This window comes from Pelodiscus sinensis, chromosome 1, assembly GCF_052426305.1.
Source record: "Pelodiscus sinensis isolate ZL-2025 chromosome 1, ASM5242630v1, whole genome shotgun sequence".
In the NCBI taxonomy this organism is placed as follows: Eukaryota; Metazoa; Chordata; order Testudines; family Trionychidae; genus Pelodiscus; species Pelodiscus sinensis.
In genome coordinates, this window is record NC_143052.1 from 147,846,170 (window position 1) to 147,866,046 (window position 19,877).

At 42.7% G+C, this 19,877-nt stretch overlaps 1 protein-coding gene across 4 annotated transcripts in view; it reads left to right on the forward strand.

The window, feature by feature from the left end:
• GSK3B (glycogen synthase kinase 3 beta) overlaps positions 1-19,877 on the forward strand; it is a 227,808-nt gene that overhangs the window by 114,664 nt on the left and 93,267 nt on the right. For all 4 annotated transcript variants that reach the window (XM_075905473.2, XM_075905448.2, XM_075905459.2 and 1 more), the window contains exon 3: positions 7,991-8,074. In XM_075905473.2, coding sequence (XP_075761588.1) covers positions 7,991-8,074 — 84 coding nt within the window. The remainder of the gene's footprint in view (positions 1-7,990; positions 8,075-19,877) is intronic.

A 19,877-nucleotide genomic window follows, 5' to 3' on the forward strand; every position in this document is an offset into this window, starting at 1 on the left:
TTTGTAAGGTGTTGTATAATATATGTATACCTTTATTTAAAGTCAGTCAGTGGCAATGATAGGATTAAAACTCAAGGTCTCCTGACTAGCACTTGTACTTAATGCTATACGGCAGAAGATTTTGAAGCAGGAGACCAGAAGCTTCTTGAACTGAGAGTCAGAGACATACACACTTTAAGACCTTCATAAGATACATGCAAGTCCTAAAGTTTGCATAGCAGTGATTGGCAGGGCAGGTGGAAGCTCTGATGTATGGCTTGTGAAGTCTTTTTTATACAGCACTATTTATTAAAGCAGATGGTAGCTATGAGCTGTTAGGCTTATGTAAATATTTCTTAACAAAATTCTCTCCCTCCCAAATCATCCCAAAGTTAATCAGAGGTAACTGTGCTAACAAGACAAATTTAATATTTCTAAATCAAGATGTTTTGGCTGGGCATGTAACAAAGAAAACCCCCCACCAGAAGTGGAACTTACCTGAATTTCCTTTCTCTCCCATTTACTTCAAGTGTTGCAGAAGGATTTTTCCTGGGCTAAGATGCTGCATCCTAAATTTCAGGTAGATCAATTGAAAGCTGGTAAAGTTAAGGTTTAGGAATACATTTGAAATTGGATGTGTATAAAAAGCTACCTTCAGCTCTAATTTTATAGCAACTGGTCTCTGTTTAAGCTCGAACATCTTTTGCTACTGATACACTACACTATCTTCTATAGTATATGACAGGGATGAGATAATGTACATGGTTAAATGTTTAACCAATGAACCTGAGCTATAGGTTAACCTTCACAGTTACATGCAAGGCACCTCCTTCTCCAATTCACCTGGTGCTGCTGCCTCTGTATCAGAGGCAGCAGCATGTGGTGGGGGGAAGTAGGTGGGTGCCGGTGCTAGTGGGGAGCCAACGTATGCAGAGTCACAGCCCCACTGTGTTTAAACAAACGTTCTCCTCCCCCCCCCCGCCTTTTTTGTAACATCACTTGTATATGAATAAATTCAGGTAGAGGTAAAAGAGTTGTGGCAAAAAGAACATGGGAGAACTGATTAGGGCATTGACCACACTCGTAAAAGAGCAAAGCTATGCCAGTTCATCTGCTTTTATGTTCTTTTCCCCATTCACACTTCAGCCTTTCATTTATTTTTGTTTTTAGAGTTTAAGCTCACTGGGAAATTGATTTGTCTCTTGTTTATCCAGTGCTCACTGTGGGGCTCCAGTCTATTCTCAAACACAGTTATTTTTGTCACCGTCTCACTTTGTCTTAAGTTTTTTTGAAGCAGGTACCATTGTCATCTGTCATGAGCTAATGCACATTTATTGTGGTGTATAAATGTATTTTAAATTAATGGCTTTTTTGGAGTGCTACAAAGTGGAGCTGTGTAGTCACTAACAGTAATTGTCTTTATTTTGCCAAGCAAAACAGTGTGTCCTTCTGATCTGTATAAATCTTTTTAGGCTTTAGTTGGTAGAAGTGAGATTTGAATGCATAGTTGCCTGATTCCCAGCCTAGGGAGCTGCCTTAGGCTGCAGGAGTGCTTGATGTAGAAATGCGTTCACCTGCCTATCTCTTCTTGCAAAGCAAAAATCAGATTCATAAGCTCTAGACAAATGGGTTCCAAAAAAAGGTGGAATTACCTTGTAGAATTTCTGAATTAGATTATTTTTGATTACTTACTTGTACCTACCGATTCTGCACCAAACCAAATTGAAAAATTCAAATTTTGTCAGTTAATGTTTGTTCTGTTTTTTAATACCACCCCCCCCCCCCCAAAAAAAAAACCCCACCAGGACCAAAGTTGTTGAGCGCAAAAAAAAAAAAAAAAAAAAAAACCTCCAAGGACTTGCCCTCCCCCCCCCCCCCATATCAAATAAAATAAAACAGCATGTCCCCTTTAAGAGTGAGTGCAGGGATGGGAACAGGGGAGAGCAGTTGATCACTAAGACCCAGGGGAAGCATTACTTGGGGGGGGGGGGGGGGGGAGAGGCGCTGAGTGTTTGTAGGGTTGCCAGGTGGCTGGCATCTTCACTTTCTGGCCGGGGAAAAATTCAGCAAATACCGGACATCTCAGGTATCCAGTATTCTCTGAATTTTTTTTACCTGACAGGAAGCGAAAATACTGGACTGTCCAGGTGAATACCGAACACCTGGCAACCCTACTTTAGTCTTAGGTTGGAACCCAGCAGCTCCGCAACTTCCAGCTCTCTGACTACTAGACTTTAGATAAGTTTACTGTTTATCTAACCTGTTTTCCCCCCTCCCCCCATTATTCCCTCAGTTATATCCCTTAAAAACCAAAACCCTTGCATTTTAACCACAGTGCCCAAATAATTTGCTAGGCTCCCTGGAATTCCAATACTGCCTTACTTGCAGACTTTAATCCCAGTTTGAGAGAATGCACAGTGCATACCACAAAAGTGTGCACACTGCAAGATCTTAAGTCAGAGACCTAGAACTCAAGCTTCTTCGATGGACAACAGCCTGAGTGATTTCTCCAACCCTGAGATTAGGTCTCCATGACAGTACACTTCTTCTGCAGTGGCTTCTGACCAGGCATCACACCTACCCACTGTAAAGGGTCCTCTGGCTAAACAGCCTACCAAATGTAGTCTGCAGGCATCATTTCAGAGAGAACCTAAAAAGAAGCATTCTCTAGGCAAAAAAAAAAAGGTCCTCTAAGCAGCTTTGCCAACCAACATCAGTACCAACTCAGGCTTGTCAGCTGTTCCCATGGATTTCCCCGCCAGTACTGATACTTCCTACTTGGCCATATTGTGATCCTTGGTGCATTATAGAGCCCAAACTGAGGCTCCACTGAAGACCACAACTCTTCCCACTACCCAGCCTTCTTCACCCTCTGTTCCTCTGCACTTGGAACCACAGGAGGCCCTGGACAAACTGAAAGATGCCCTTGAAGGAGATGTCATGCTGCCCACGCACATTTCGTTATCTTCCCCAGATGAGACGACAATGCTTCCATCTCCTACTACCAGGGATGACTTTTTCATTTCAAGATCTCTTCCAAGAAAGTGGCAGACTCTCTTGACATTTCCCTAGCTGAACTACCAGTGTCTCAGTATAAACTGACTGATATACTCCATGCACTCCATCAGCCAAGATTGCTTTTACCAATTAACGCAGAAGTCATGGGATCCATCAAAGGTGCTATAGCAGATCCCTACCACGATTACACCTTACTCTAATGGGTGTACAGAAAATATCTAGCAGCCAACAGTGTGGAATTTCTCTTCAACTGCTGAACATTTTAAAATGTTGGTCGAGGATTTGACACTTCTCTCATCGTCCCAATGTTATAAATCATACCATCTATTTGACCGCTGCCTGTTACCATACTACCCCACCTGGCAAAATATCACTGACAAATTTGTCCTAGAAATTAGACCTCAAAGGATACTCCATCCCTTTTACCTCTACCTCACCTCTTTAGTGGTGGAGATAGTACATCACAGAGGTAAGCAGGCACAATTTAAATCCACACCATACTAGGGATGTTAAAAATTGTGACTTTTAAGTCCCTGCAAGCACCAGCTCCTGTTTCTTCCTCTCCACTGCCTCTTTATTAGAGGTAGTAGTGTGGGAGGGCAGGTGGCATCACGGAGCCAGTGCTCAGCCAGCTTCTCCCAAGCACCAGTCCCATTTGCCCCCACTCCCCAGAAGCACAGATGTCCCCCCCCCCCCCCGTTGCCTCTGGTATAGAGGGAGCAAGGGGTGCGTAACCGTTAAGATTAACCGATAAGCCTGGGCTTATCAGTTAATCATGTAAACACCTACATACTAACATCCCTATACGATAAGGATTGAAAATGACTAGACATCTTTGGATGAAAATCCTATTAATCAGCCTCACTGCAATTTTGCATTGCCAATTACTCCACACTTTTGGCAAAACACCCCTACAACCTGTTCGATAAAATGAGGATCTTTATTGAACAATTGCCAAAGGACACATGCAACCAGTACAGGGGAAACATCACAGAGGGCTTGCTCATAGCAAAGACAATGTTGCAGGCGTCCCTCGACTCTACAGATATGGCCACATGATCCCTTACAATGGCTGTTGTGTGCTTCATCTCCTGGCTCCATCTCTCTGGCTTCCCTAATGAGGTACAAAACACAGGGACAGAAATTGTTTGCAGACCTCACTGATGCCTTGCTGCATGCACTGAAAGATTCTTACTACCCAAAAATGCTGGGCATGTATGCCCCACAACCTAGAAGAAAACGACACTTCTACACACATTTCCATCCTGAACCATATTTAGATGCAGTGCTCTCATGACCAGTGCCATTCTGGACCAGAAATAATTGACCAAGCCATCAACTTCATGGCTGTCATTTTAAAATGTTGGTTGAGGGTTTGACACCTCTCACATCGTCCCAATGTTATGAAGTGTACCATCTATTCTACCACCGCCTGTTACCGTCCTATCCCACCTGGCAAAATATCACTGACGGATGGGTCCTAGGAATAGTCCTCAAAAGATATGCCATCCCTTTTATTTCTACCCTACCTACCCATTGCCTTTCCTTTCCCCTTTTCAGGGATTCCTCGTATGAGACCCTGTTACAACTGGAGATAGCTTAGGTGTTACAACTAGGTTCAATAGAGGAAGTACCAGCTTAGCTCAGGGGAATGGTGTTCTATTCCCACTACTTTCTCACACCAAAAATAGTTGGTGATAGAGATCCATCCTCAATTTTTGCAGAGGGTATACTTAATGAATTTTGGTACATGGTCACAGGTCGGCTCCATCCCTGGAATGGGCAGAGCCTGAGGTGGAAGGTGCGGGGCTGGAGACTAGCCTCCTCCCCAGAGCTGTCTGGGGCAGAGGCTTTGAACTGGAAACACAGCAAACGGCTCCCAGCCCTGCTGCTACTGTGCTGCCTGGCACCTGCCAGGGATTGCTGCTGCTATTTAAAGGGCTTGCAGCTCTGGCCCCTGCTGGGGTAGTTCCATTACTGGAAGCCATGAGCCATTTAAATAGGATCCTGTTGTCAGAGCCAATACTTGGAAATTTGGTGGCATGGGCCGCAGGATATAAATAGGAAGCAGTCAGATGAAGTCTGCGGGTTGGATCAACGTGTTGGGCAGGCCAGATATGGCTCCCAGGCTGCATCTTGCTCAGCTCTGCCCTAACCTAACAGCTAAAGTGTATTGGAGCCCATCTTGTATACAAGTCAGGGCAAATTCCATGGGTAACAGCCAGATAATGCCTACTTGGACATCCCTGAAGTTTGGGGGCACACACATCAGAATATATGATCCAGAATTGATGATCAACAGCAGAAACATTATTACATATATATATCCTAGGGCTTCAAACAGCGAGACAAGCATGCAGATCCTTTTCCTGTTACTTCACAAAATTGTCAAGGTCCTCAAGACAACATGGCGTGCATGTTCTACATAAACTGCTAGGGCGGAGCACGGTCCTATCTGCTATGCACAGAAGTCACATTCCTATGGCAATGGTGCATAATCAACCACACAAACATTTCAGCAGCATGCCTATCTAGGCAGCAAAATACAATTGCAGGCCATTTGAGCAGGCATTTCTGCCAAATTCATGAATAGGAACTGGATTCCCACGTGCTGAAAACCATATCCCAACATTAGGGATATCCAATGACAGATCTCTTGGTGACGGTTGTCCATTCGAAGTGTCCAAAATACTGCTCGCAAAAGGGACTGGGAAGTCACCCAGTTACTCTCTGGGGGATGCCTGAATGGGACTCACTGCTCCTTTATGCATGTCCTCCTATCCCACAAATCCGCCGAGTACCATACAAAATCAAACAAGACAAGGCAGGAGTTCTATTAATAGCACCCATGTGGCTTAGATAAATCTGGCTCCCCTACCTAACTCAGCTTTCAGTATTCCCCCTGTTATCTCTTCCACAAATTCCTTACTTTCTGACCCAGGATGCAGGGAGTCTCCTCCATTCGCGTGTCACAGTCCTCCAACTCTCAAGGCATGGCCTCTATATGGTTAACAAGGGCTTAGCTACATTGCTCTGAGAAGGTCAAAACAAGAACCGCAAACCCAGTATGAGCAAAGCATATGATCAGAAATGACACCGCTTCTGCAAGTTGATGTATAACCTAGTGCCTCTCACCTCATTTGGCTCCTCTGCCCAGAGTGTTGGACTACATCTTTAGCCTCAAACAACAAGGACTCGCTAACTGTTCCATTGTAGTACATCTAATGGCCAACTCCATGGGGCATGACAGAGTCGACAGATACCCTACATTTGCACACCCAGCAATTAAACAGTTCTTGAAAAGGTGAAAAAAAAGTCTTTCCACCAGCCCATGCTTATTTGGGACCTTAACATAGTGCTATGCATACTGACAGGCAAAGCATTTGAGCCTCTATCAACGCGTTCCTACTACAGCTCTTAATGAAAGTATCCATCCTTATCAGTATCCCTATCACTAGGAAAATAGTGGAACAAGCCACCATCATGGCAGACCCCCCACACCTCCATATTTCAAAAAGACAAAATCATTTTACAGTCACATCCAAAATTTCTCCCAAAAATAGTATCACCCTTTCACATGAATTGACCCATTTACTTACTGGTATGCTTCCCAAAACCTCAGGCAGATGCCAAACAGATCTCCCTCCGCACCCTGAATGTTTGTAGAGCACTAGCGCTTTATGTAGCGAGAACAAGGACGTTTAGGATATCATCCCATTTCTTCCTATCTACTACCAAGTGATTCAAAGGGGAAGCAATATCCAAACAGACTTTCCATGGGGATCTTACAGTGTATCCAGTTATGCTACAAACTGAACAACGTTCCAGTTTTCTGTACAGTTTGCGTGCACTCCACCGGAGCCATTTCTACATGATAGGTCTATCTTAAAAATGTTCCCATTACAGACATTTGCATAGTGGCTTCCTGGACCTCAGTTCACACACATTCTAAACACTACGCAATAGAACAATTTTCCTCAGCAGACACACTGTTTGAACAATCTGTATTGTTTATGGCCCAAAGATAGATCACGAAGCCTTTCCTTCCTCAACAAGATAATGCTCCATAATCCCCTAATGTGGAACACCCAAAGGGGGGCACTCCTAGAAGAAGAGATGTTTATTCACCAGGTACAGTAATTGAGCTTCCCTCTGGTTGTCCCTGTGGGTGCTCCACAACCCTCCCTCTTCCCCTCTGCTTCAGATCAACATAAGACTATCCAGGGTAAAGAAGGAACAAGAGGGATACGTAGTACCTATTTTGCGCTATCACCCAGGGTACTGCTGCAACAAATCTCTAACTTTAAGCATCAACACATATAATGTGGGGCACCCCCAGGGACAACCATCTCAAAGAACCTCAGTTACTACACCAAGTGAATAACCTTCTCTTATAAAGCTTAGAAAATACAAACTGAAAACCAACTCTGAGTTTGAATACAACATTTAGTGCATCTGCTTGTCAGCAGTGAGCTGTGGTGCTTTTGACTTCTTGAGTTGGTTGTTGAATTACAGTGCTTTTTGTTGTAAGAAGGTCTATACCCTTGAATATTATAGCTAAAACAATGGGAGAAAGAGGAATGAGGAGAAACATATGACAGACTAAATTGCATTCAGTGTTTGTCAAAGGGGCTACTAACATTCCTTTTTTCACTTCCAGACCTTTTCTGTTCAACACCCCTTTCTGAATGTGTTCCTGATTCAGTGGCTTTCATGTGATTTTGGTCACTCTATTGTAAGCTGGCTCCCTGCACGTACTGCTCCTGCTGCCCCACAGCAGCAGCAGCACTGGGAAGTAGGTAGCTCCCCAGAATTCAGACCAGGAGCTGATTATGGCTGTGTAGTGATTTGGGTAACTGATCATCCTTATTGGTTATCTGCTTACACAGCTGCACTCTTATATCCCTAGTGCACACTATACTGTTTCACCACAATTTTGTGCTGCTTTTTTTAGGAAACAGTTTTTCTAACTTTATGGTGCTTTCTCTTTCAGAACCGAGAGCTCCAGATCATGAGAAAGTTGGATCACTGTAATATTGTCCGATTGCGATATTTCTTCTACTCTAGTGGAGAGAAGGTAAGTTAGAATCCAGTGGCTACTTAGCTGTATTATAGTAAATACTATACTCTTTTCATTCTTTAGGGATATTAAAAACAGTTGGAAAAATAAGAAAACAATAGTAAATGTGCATACCATGTACTTGGGTGTTACTTAGCTGAAGAGCAGCAGATTTGTAAGGCAGACCATGTTAGAGCTGATCTTACCTTCTGACTATGAAGGTGTAGGCCATAAGCACTTTCTTTGGCTATTATGCAGTGATCAGTCTTGATTCCAGCAGCCTTCTGTTTGGATCAAGATGAATCATTGCATGCTAGGAGCTGTGGTTTCTATAGGCTTCTCCTCTTCATTAAATATATGAGCGCCACCAGATTCTTTTTAGAACCTCATGTGTTTACTCTTGGTCACCCTTTGTGTTATACAGGGGTCAAGTAAGACTACTGGAGTATCTTCAGTTATGAAATCCATAAGCTTACCAAAAGCTGTAGCTAATGATGTAATAAATGTAATGATGTAAAATAACTGGAAAATGTAGAAAACTTTAACCAACCAACCAAAAACTTCTTATTTAGAATTGGTATCAGAAAGTGACATCAGAAGGGTGTGCAAGAAGTAGGCCTTGAGTTTCCTTCCCTTGCCCCTTTTCGGTGTCTCTGCTGTTCCAAGATGGTGGGGCAGGAGATTGCAGGGAGTCTAACCTGGATTTTCTTACTTTTCCCATTGACTGGAGAAGTATTTGCCTTGTGGACATAATGGATACATAAGGCTCATGTGGGAGAGGTTGTAGTCAGGGGAAAGTTTAATCTGGCTCTCTTCTTCCTTGCCATGGGCTACTCGGGTAGTTCCCTGGAATTTTGAGTCATGCAGATACTATGTTCATGTTTGATTAGAACTTAGGTGGCATGTTGTCAAAATATTCCTTAGTAATGGAAGTAAGAGAAGGGAAGTGGTGGCATAACCGTTTATAGCTTAGACAAGTTAAATACAATTTCATGGCCCAAGCAAAAGGTACATGTCTAGCTTGAAGGCTTCCTCCCTTCAAAATTTCAAAGGCCTCTTGCAAACAGTGGAGGGGGGTTAAAGGTCTCAGGAAAAAAGCCAAGGGCTTTTGCAGGAAAAAATCATAGGCAACATAAATACAGGAGTTGCTATCAGATTTTTCTATATAGAGTGCAGTTTATAAACAATAAGAACACTGGCAATGTTAGTTTAAGTAGAATATATATTTTTCACTTCATTACAGTGTTTCTATAAGACAAATGATTCAAAATGCTGCGATGAGCAATTTAAAAAATTGTCTTACACCACTGAAATTTTCAAGAAAAGAAGCATGAATTAGTATAGTACTTCATGGTGCCTGAGAGTTAGAGGCTTGTTCTCTTCCATATACTAGTCAGTTATCTCTGGTGGATCTACAGGTGGGTAATGAGGCCAGAATACACAGATCTTGTCATAATTGAGGCAGACATCTCGCACTGGGACAGGGTGGATCTGAATTAAGTTGGGCTCCAGTGTGCTCTTCCTTTCCCATTTCTCTGTTTCCTGTTTCTGTTGAGTCTTGAAATACTGTGTTCCTTGTCGTAAAGTCCTTTTCCATTTTGGTCATTGAGGACTTGTGTTTCCCATGAGTCTGTCTATATTGCACTTCCTGTTGGATTTCAAGCACTTTTTTTTTTTTTTTTTTTTTTTTTGCCTGCCCCATATCCATTGGCCATGATTCAGTTGTGAATACATGACCTGCTTCGATTTTTCTTGCATTCAAAGAATATGAACATCCGGGTGGTATTGTTGGTGGAAGATAATAGCTCCAGTGCTGGAGATTTGGCTTGGAACAGAACACTGATGTGGGTGCCTGGGTCTTTTCACTTGATCCAGAAGATCATGCAAAGACACCATGGATGGTATCATTCAGGAATCTTGAAGTATCTACTCTACATGACCCAGGTTTCAGCACCATACAAGAGAGCAGGGATAACTGGCCTGGTACAAGAGAAGCTTTGTTTGATTCTTGATGTGATGATTTTTCTAAGACATGTTTTCTCGAATGTCCCAAAGCTACATTGGAATATTTGAAGGTGGTGTTGAATTTTCTCATCAATGTCAGATTTGTGTGACAGGTAGTTGCCAAGATAAAGGAAGTGCTCGATGTTCTCCTGGGCTTCTTTATTGATCCGAATTATGAGAGCAGGATCCTTGGTCATTTGGAGCCTATTGGTGCAATACTTTAGTTTGCTTGGTGTTGACTCGGAGACAGAGTTTGTTATAGGCCTTAGAAAAAATGTCGGCTATCTTTTACAGATCATCCGAGTGAGCGCAGAGGGCAAAGCTGTTTGCATATAGAAGTTCAGTGACTGATTTAGTCATAGTCTTGGATCCGAGGTGACTGAGGTTGAAGAGATTGCTGTCCATTCCATATTGCTTGTCAGTTCTGGAGAGGAGCTTGTCACTGAAGAGAAGGATGACCGCAAGGAGGATGGAGAAAAGGACTGTAGTTGTCTCAGCCTTGCTTAACTCCTTTCTTGACTAGGAAGGGGTCTGTTTCAGATCCACTGCCAACGGTCACAGAAATGTTGACATGGAGTCAGAGGACAGCAGCAAATTTTGGTAGGCATCCAGATTTATGGAGAATTCCTCACAGAGGGCCTCATATTTGGTCTATTGTTTTTGTGAGGTTGTTGACAGCCAAGTATGGTGGTCATGGTTGCTGGCAGCACTTTTCCTGAAGTTGATAGACCGTGAAAACCATCTTGGTGATGCATAAAATAGTATTCTTAATGTATAAGTATATGTAGCAAAGAACAGCTAATTTCATTGTTCTTTGTCTGCTTGAGACTAATTGATCTGTTAAGAAGCTTCAGAGGAGTAGCCAACTTAGTCTGTAACTGGAAAAACTCAAAAAACAAAGAATAGTCTAGCAGCACCTTAAAGACTAACAAAAGTTGTAGATGGTATCATGAGCTTTTGTGCGCAAAACCCACTTCAGATGAAAGGAGTATTAAAAGTCCAGTTCCAAAATAAATAGGGGATAGCGGGGGAAGAAGAAAGGGGGAAAAATAGTGAATTAGAGTGTTCATATCGCATGACGCTGATGGAGAAGGTTCAAATTGTTCTTAAGTACCCATTGTTTGGTTGTTTAAGTCACTAGGATGTGGAAGGTAGTGTGCTAGCCATGTAATGTTTTTATTCATACCTTTGTGATGGGTCCTAAACTTGTAAATGAAGTTAAGTTCCAACACTTCCCTGTGTATTTGGCTTGTGGAATTGGCCTAAAACAACATGGTGACTTGGACATCCATTAATGAGTGCCTGGGTAGGTTAAAGTGTTCTCCAACAGGTTTCTGTGTTGTCTTTTCGAATATCTGATTTGTGTCCATTCTTTCCCATAGACACAGTCCAGTTTGGCCAGTATACACTGCAGAGGGGCATTGCTGGCATTTGGCATAGATCACATTTGTGGATGTGCAGTTAAATGAGCCCTTGATGTGGTGGCTGATGTGGTTGGGTCCAGTGATGAAATCACTTGTGTAGGTATGTGGGCAGAGTTGGCACCAGGGATGATTGCGGGGGTGGGTTCCTGGATAATTATGATGGAGGTGTGCTGCATGGTTACTGGAAAGAATCTGTTTGAGGTTAGGGGGTTGTCTGTAGGCAAGGATTGGCCTTTCCCCCCAGGCCTGTGAGAGTGAGGGGTCATTTTCCAGGATAGGTTGTAGATTGATGATGATGTATTGGAGGGGTTTAAGTTGCGGGCTGTAAGTGATGACAAGTGGACTTGTCCTGTTAAGAAATGGGCTAAATCCCAGTTTCAGTGTTGGAGATTGAAGGGGGGTGCTCATTGGTTAACCAATATGGTTACATGCAGCTTCCCCTTTGCTGCCTATGTAACAGGCGGGGAGCTGCCACTCCTCCTATGCTCAACTGTCTCTGTATCAGAGGCAGCAGAACATGGAGGGAGGTTGATACATGGGCAGCAGTGTAGGGAGGCAGGCGTGAGCCGCTGCGTGCTGGAAGACAGAGCCACCTCCCCCCGCCCGCTTATGTTGCTGCCTTTGGCATACCACCCGCCTCCCTGTATTGCCTCTCGCATGGAGCCTCCTGATAGAGGCAGCAGCGTGGGGGCAGGGCACAGGGAGCTAGCTTAAAAGCCTGCTTCCCTTGCACACCAGCTCTTATTGAGACGCTTCTTTTCCTCCTCCCTGCATGTAAACATGTACCCGCTGAAAATTTCAATAAAATAAATGACTTTTAGCATCCCTAGTGCACAGGGCGCAGCTTAAATATAACTTCTCCTCTTTGGTACAGGGCTTGTTGCATCCACTTTGCCAGTCCTGTGCAAAACGACCCTTGGAAAGTTGGTATAAAGGATAATGAATATTTCCATATCTGGTTACTGACCTTTATTTCAAATTTACACCAGTTTTGAAGTTGAGAGCCACATTTCATAAGTGCTCAGCTCTTGGCACCTCATTGTTCTTAGTGGTGCTGCGAGCTGCTGAGCTGTTGTTTAAAAAGAGAAAATAGCACCAGATGTGAGTGCTGAACACTTCTGAAAATATGGCCTTGAGAGGAAATGCCTAATCACAGGAGCTGATAGTTGTACAGGAATCTTCCTCTAGTGTAAGCTTAAAGTAGTTGACTACCGTGTAATTTGATGGATTGCCATCTAGGAAGCAAATCTGAGAGGCCAGGATGACACAGGGAATCATAAAATGAGTAGTCCTGTGGCACCTTGGAGACTGACACATATATAGTATCATGAGCTCTCATGGGCGGGCAAAAGCCACTTCAGATGAGCTTGAGTGGAGGGAAAAAAGGGGCACTCTCAGAATTATAACAGGAAAAGAAGGGAGAGGAAAAAATTACTCGTCAGTTGTAGTGCTAGTTCTGATGAGGCTAACTGAGTAGCTTTTGATGTCAGTGAAGTGTTAAACGTAAGAAAAGCAAGTTTTATAATGGTCCATCCAGTTCATGTCTTTGTGCAAGCCAAGGGGAAACAGTGTCAAATGTACATATAAAGGTCAATTCCCCACTCTCTCTCTCTAGTTGGCTTGTGAAATTCCTTTCTAGAAGAATGATCACTTTTAAATGCATTGATGAGTGTACAGGTATGTTGAAATGCTCCCCTACAGCAGGGTTACTCAACTTTGGAAGCCCAGGGGGCCATAAGGATACCTCACAGCACATGCCAAGGGCTGCAAATTAAGTGTGGTTGCATATGCATGTAACTCTATATGCAAATAGCTTTTTTCACACTGACAGGCATGAATACAAAGATTAAGGCAAGACTACATTGCACGCAGGCAAGTCCCCATTTAAGTCAGTTTGCTGATATTAATAAAATGCAATATTTACCCAATTTCTACCTGTATGACAACATTTTTAACGAGCACTGACAATCCAGGAATTTAACTACTGAAACACATATCAACAGAAGACAATCAAGCCCTTTATGACCAGTGCATCTGGCTGATACTTAAAAGTTTTGGAGCAAATGGCCTGTATGAGAAACACAAGAAATGTGAGTTCAAAGCACCTCTGACTTCAGGCTATATCCTTTCCCCCAATGGGATAAGCATGAATCCTAAAAGAGACTCTGCAACTGTGGACTGGATGGCGTCGAGAAACACTTGTTCTCCAGTGTTTCTTAGGTTTGTCACCTTCTTACCCATGGTTTATCAAGGGTTGTTCAAAGGTGTTTCAGTTAACCAGCTGGTCCTAAAGGACACTACCTTTGTTTGGAATCAGGAAGCCCAGTCTGCTTTTGATAACTGAAAAAAAAAATTACATAAGCGCCTTTCATATTTCACCTGAATCTGACACAATCCTTCACTTTCAAAGCAGACACTTCTGACTATGATCAGAGCAGTGCTATCTTATCAGCATGGATCCCTGAGTATTCTCCATCCTTGTAAGTCCTACTTCTGAAAGCTGATAGCTGCGGAACAGAATTATGAAGTCTGTGACAGGGAGCTGCTGCCTTTGAGAAATGGTATTACTTGGAAAAGGTGTGTTTTCTGGTTCAGGTATTCATGGATCATAAGAATTTGGAATATCTCTGAAATGAAAATGCTCTCAGTGAGCACCAGAGATCCATTGGTCCCTATTTTTCCTCAATTTTATTTCATGCTAACCCGTTGTCCTTTTACCCAGAACAGTAAGACTGATGTGTTACCTTACCAGGACCGGCCCTGTCATTTTGCCAGTGTCCTAGTGATCAAAGTTTAATTGTCCCTTGTGAAATCTGTCTTTCCTCATGATTCGCTTACGGTAAAATTCATGTTCACCAGTACATATCCAGCCCTGACTCATGTTTCTTGATAAAGAACAGTGTTCTCTTACTTTAACATCAGATTTAGGTCCCCAGTAGTCAGGCACATCTGGTCATATTCTGGACACTGCCCAGCCCTCAGGAAAGATGAACTACAGTTATCCCAGCCCATTCCAGGTCATCCAACAGACTCCATTTAACCAATATGATGAAGGTGCACCTAGTATCCCATGTTCCCCTGCTGAAAAAGTACTTGGACCATCCTTTTCTGGACAGATAGACCCACCTTCTCTCTCCCCTGCCACCCAAAGTCATGGTCCAGAAGCATAAGTATACCTGATAAAGCAAATCTTGGATTGTAAGGCTCTCCAAGAGAAGCTTTTGTACCCCATTGATTGTGTGGGCTGTGGTCCAGTTGATTACTTGTGGGAAGCAGCTGACAGCCTAGATGCACCCTAGCTATCTTAGAGATTCTGTTGGTCATATCCCGACACAGTTTGAAGACTCGTGGTAAATGCTTTTTGAAATGGGGATGATGAAATACCTTTTGATTCTGCTGAATTGTGAAGAGTCATCCCTGATCCTGCTTAAGACTGATGGAAAGGCTCATGCAAAAGGGGTGCTAGATCTCTTCAAATGCACTGGAATCCCTGGAACCTTTAAAAAGTCTCATTCCTAGGATGCTTCCTGCCTTCCTCCACCTGAACTTTCTAGCCTACTAGAGACTTCTAGAATAAATGAACTATTGAGAGAAAGGACAACAATTATTAGAGGAAAGGAGTATGAACCACAAAGGCAGAGGGAAAGTGGTGAAAATAGCCACCAAGAGGAAGAAGGATTTTGACAAATGGATCTTGAATAGCCTTCCATTGTTTTGGTCCTAAAGAGTCATTGATTTTAAAGGCTGAGACCCAAGAAAAGGGAGATCTGTGCTTTATTTTTTACAATGGGTATATCTCATGTGTATCTCAACAAGAAGATAAAGGCTTTCAGTGGATTTATGAGATGTCCTTTCCTGTCCCTGTGATATTGAACTATTTGATTCATGTCATATAAACTTGATCACCATTACTGATCTGAGTTACGAGTAAAGAATTTTTTAATAACCGTATATATGTATGTGTTCAGTAGTGAGCCAGATAACCACTAACAGAGACAGAACAGTTCACAATTATTTATTTCAACCATAGAAATTCCAGGGAGGGATAGCTATTTTTTAAGGTGATGCAAAGCCAGTAAAGAGCAACAATGCAGAGAAAAAGCAAAGCTGAATAGTAGGGAATGCTACAGGGAAGATTGATTGGAAAATATAATAATCCCTTAGTGAAAGCAGTAGTGTGTTGCATACCAATCTTCAGCAGTCTTATCTATCATCTGTAGGTTTCTAAACGGTCTTCAGGGAAAGAACAGATAGGATTCTAGGTATTATGGGCTTAGTCTATGAGATCTTGGAATACTAACCTGTTGGGCTGAGCTATGTTGTTGCTCTTTTGGCTTCTTTTGAATAGGTCCTGCTCAGGAAACCTCTTTGCCTGTCAGCCTGATTCTGGGATAATAAAACATAATATGAAGGTGTATTTTTCTAATGTACTGATTCTTGTTTTTCTATCATTCCATAAGGCTGACGATTGCTATCTTGCCGTTAGCCTGCGACACAAAATGTAAACTATAATTGACTGAAGCATTAGCTATCTTTTTGACTGCACTTTGCTGAAAAACATTTTTTTGAACTGTATTGCAAGTGACAATAAAGCTGGACAAGGGGAATGTTTTTTGTGATGTCTGTTCCAGAATGTTTTCATGTTTTAAAGCATTTTTCTGCACAAAGCATCCAACTTGATAAGGGATGGCTTGCATAAAACTATTCAGCTATGTAAAACCAGATATAATGTAGGCCGCAATGCCCAAATTTATCGTCTGCATTTTGGTTTAGTTTCGTTGTAGTATATCATAGCAGTGTTTTTACATAGGTGTGTTAGAGCACTTAATTAATAATCTGATTAATCCACATATTTAATTTCCATGTTCAAAACATGGAGACAAGACCTGGGAAAGATGTGAGCACAAATTTCAAAATATTGTTGTTTGATAATTATATTTCTGGTTATGAAATCTGTTTGAAATAAGAGTTTATCCACAGTAATCAAAAAGCATCAAATGAAAGTCTAGATCGGTGGTCCCCAACCATTTAAGGTTGCTGGGGGCCAGAGGGCGGGGCCCCCCCCATAGCTGCGTGCCCCGGGCCGGTGTGCCCCCCCCAAGCGCCTTGCGCCCGGGGCTGGCACTCCCCCCATGCGCCGCGTGCCCAGAGTGTGGACGGCCAATCCGCCGCGCTCCCGGGGCCAGCGCTCACCGTGCGCCACGTGCCCAGGGCCAGGCCAGCCCCAAGCACTTGGCGGGCGCACACAAATGCCCCCGCGGGCGCCGTATTGGGAACCACTGGTCTAGATAGTGCATGAATAGCAGGCAAAATGCTGATTATTTTGCTGCTAAGTGTGGTTGATTTTAACCTTCATAGTCTTCCCTGGAAGGGCACACACCCAAAAGTGCACCCAGCTCAGGAATAGAAGCACTCCCCTAGAACACCTCAATCTAAGTGTCAAGTAAATACCAGCATAGTACTGTGCACTGTGTAGCAGAATGGATTGAATGTATAGTCTCTCACTCCAGATCAGCAGAGACTTGCATACTTGGGGGGGCCAACTGTTAAGTCTGGTGGGACTGTGATGGGAATAATTACAGTTGAGCCATCTGATTAAGAAAAAGCATTAACTGGCTCCCGGTGGGGACTTATCCAAGCACCCTTGGCCAGAAGAATGGTGGTCCTGACAGTGTTTGAAGGATGGAGCTATATAATAGGAGGAAACAAAGGACCTTTCTGGTGTCCAACAGTTCTTGCATAAAGAAGGAACTATTTAGAGGGGCCCTATCTTGTTTGTTACTTGCTCAGTTTTTTAATAAACTTTTTTAAAAATCAGCAGCACTGGTGCGTGGTGACAGATTGTCAGTCCTGGAAATATCTGTATCCACTGAACAAGTATAGCATGAGCAGCTATGTGAGTTTCCAAAGCAATGTGTCTTATGCATTTGTAGGGGAGAGAAGCTTTTTTTAAAGTTTTTAGCAGTTTTATAGCTAGTCCCCTATCTCATCCATTTTGTAAGGTTGATCATTTGAATCTTCTAGTTGGTGTTTTTTCCTTTAGCTGCTTTCGTAAGGGTGAATTCTTATTGTGGAAGTAGAAGACAAATAACATTTTTAGAGACAGACACAGTTTAGATAGTTGGCGGAGCAGGCTGCCTTACATGGATCAACGTTGTCCTGTGTCTCCTGACCATTGATTTTCCGATCCAAAACCCCCAAGTGAATATGACACACATTTTCACAATGCATAATGGTAAATCTAAGTCCTTTCAGCTTCACAGCTTGGATTTATTGTTTCAGGGATTCTTTAATCCTTCCCAAATAGTTGTGGGACTAACGTAAACTTATTGTAGGTAGGAATTCCTGGACTGTCTTCATGAATGAGTTTTTTTTCTTCTTCTTTACTGTATATTTTTGTAGAAATCTAACTGTATGAGGAAAACTACATGAAATCCTGGGCTCTGTCTGTGAATGGGGAAATGCAATTGCTATACCTGCCCAGTAATGCAATTGCTATACCTGCCCAGTAATCCAGGCTTGTTCGAAGTTATGAGCTACAGGAACTTTTGGCACAATAACTAGTCCTCATCAAACTTGGCTTAGATCATAAGCTAATTTAGAGGACCTGACTTAGCTCCCAGTGGACATAAGCCTGTTATAAAATCATCTCAGATTTACCAGGACTAGAATAAAGGGAGGTCACAGGTCAAGTTGAGAAGGATTGGCAGAGCAAGGAGGCAGTGGAAGACACTGATGTCTGGGAGTTCTTCAATTCAGCACTGAACATTGGGAGAGCTCTGAGGTAGAATTCCTGTCGTATCTGGAGAGCTAGTAGTATGCACAAGTGTTTTCCTAAGCATTAAAAATCACCTAGTAGTTGATCCAAAAAATTTCAGAGCTGGAAGTGAATTTATACTAAGTACACTTTGGAGCTAGGGGTAATGTGTGCGCACATTCACCTCCTATATTTTTGTTCTACAATTCAGGTCGAGCTCTGCCTTTTGAAATACCTGCAAGCTGCGAATTGCAAGTAAAAGCTCATGTGGCCACTGGATGTCACCATTTCTTCATACAGATAGAAACACCTATAGTTTTTCAACTCCCAAATTCATCTAGAACAGTGGTTCTTTACTTGGGGTGCATGCACCCCATGGGGGTGCGAGAAGCCCTTTCTGGGGGTGCGAGACATGCCAGATTTTTATGATATATCTTGGGTTTAAAGAACTGACCTACTTCAGTGATTTTTAATAAAGGGTGCAAGAACATATTTTGAGAACCAAAGGGGTGCAGGCTGCAGTAAGGTTAAGAACCACTGCTCTAGAAGATTATGGCTACTAGATGCTTTGAGGGGAAGCTCATAAAAGCAATGCAAACTTTTTTATGCCTTGTTTATTAGGCCATGTTTCTTAGACAGTACCTCATGTTTGTACAATAGGGGAAGCCATGGGGTTTGGTGCATGGAATAAAGCTGCAAAAAGTATATGCTATATTTTGTTTGTTTGTTTGTTTGCTTGTAGGGCAATTGATTTGTAGGTTTTTAGATAAGTCAGATGGCTGGGTCTGAATTTTCTGGAGTTCATGTCACACTAGGATAGTAGGCACTTCTCTAATATTCATACTAGCGATGGACAGCTGAGGCTAAGGAGTGAGCCACATGAAAGGTCCTCTTTCATCTCAGTTGGCCACAAGATTGTTGTAACCAAGAGGGTCTCCCAGGATAGGTTAGTTTTGCAAACTACACTAGATTTTGTGAAGTGCACCAGTTGAACCGTAGCAGTGCTTTGAATGGGTGCAGAGGGAGTGCAAGACTGAGTCAATGTTGTGTGCCGTCAGCATGTACATGACTTCACGTGCCCTTGCTTTACGTGTGTCATTTTAGTAATACCGGTAGGAAAAAAATTGTAGACAAAAGCCAGTGGATTCCGAAACCCTGCATGTGAGCAATGGCAAAGAAAATGTTTTGCAGACCATCCATAGAACCCTGATGGACCACAGGTTGCCCACTGCTACAGGGTGGTAATATATTTTTAAAGGTGGCATAATCCAGCTAAAATGCTAAACTGAGTTTCCTGCCTGTGTCCAGCTGCTCAGGGTAAGTTAAACATCCTTTGGGAATTTCTGCACAGAGCTTGAGCTATGCGATAGTGTTCCAAATCTTCTCGCTGAATAATGTGGTGTTGTATGTTATGTGCCCTTGAAAAAAATTATACATCTTCAATACAGCAAAGGTACCTCTTGAATACACAAGCATCTATGTTCCTGCACAGCCAATCTTTTGTTCCACAGTGCTTTACAAACACTTAATAACTTCAGTATGAAAAAACAAATTCTCTGTGGTTTTATATCTACTGTTGGCATTGGTGTCATTAGTCTTTCATTCTCTTACTAGTTTTTAGCTGACTTTCTCCCCC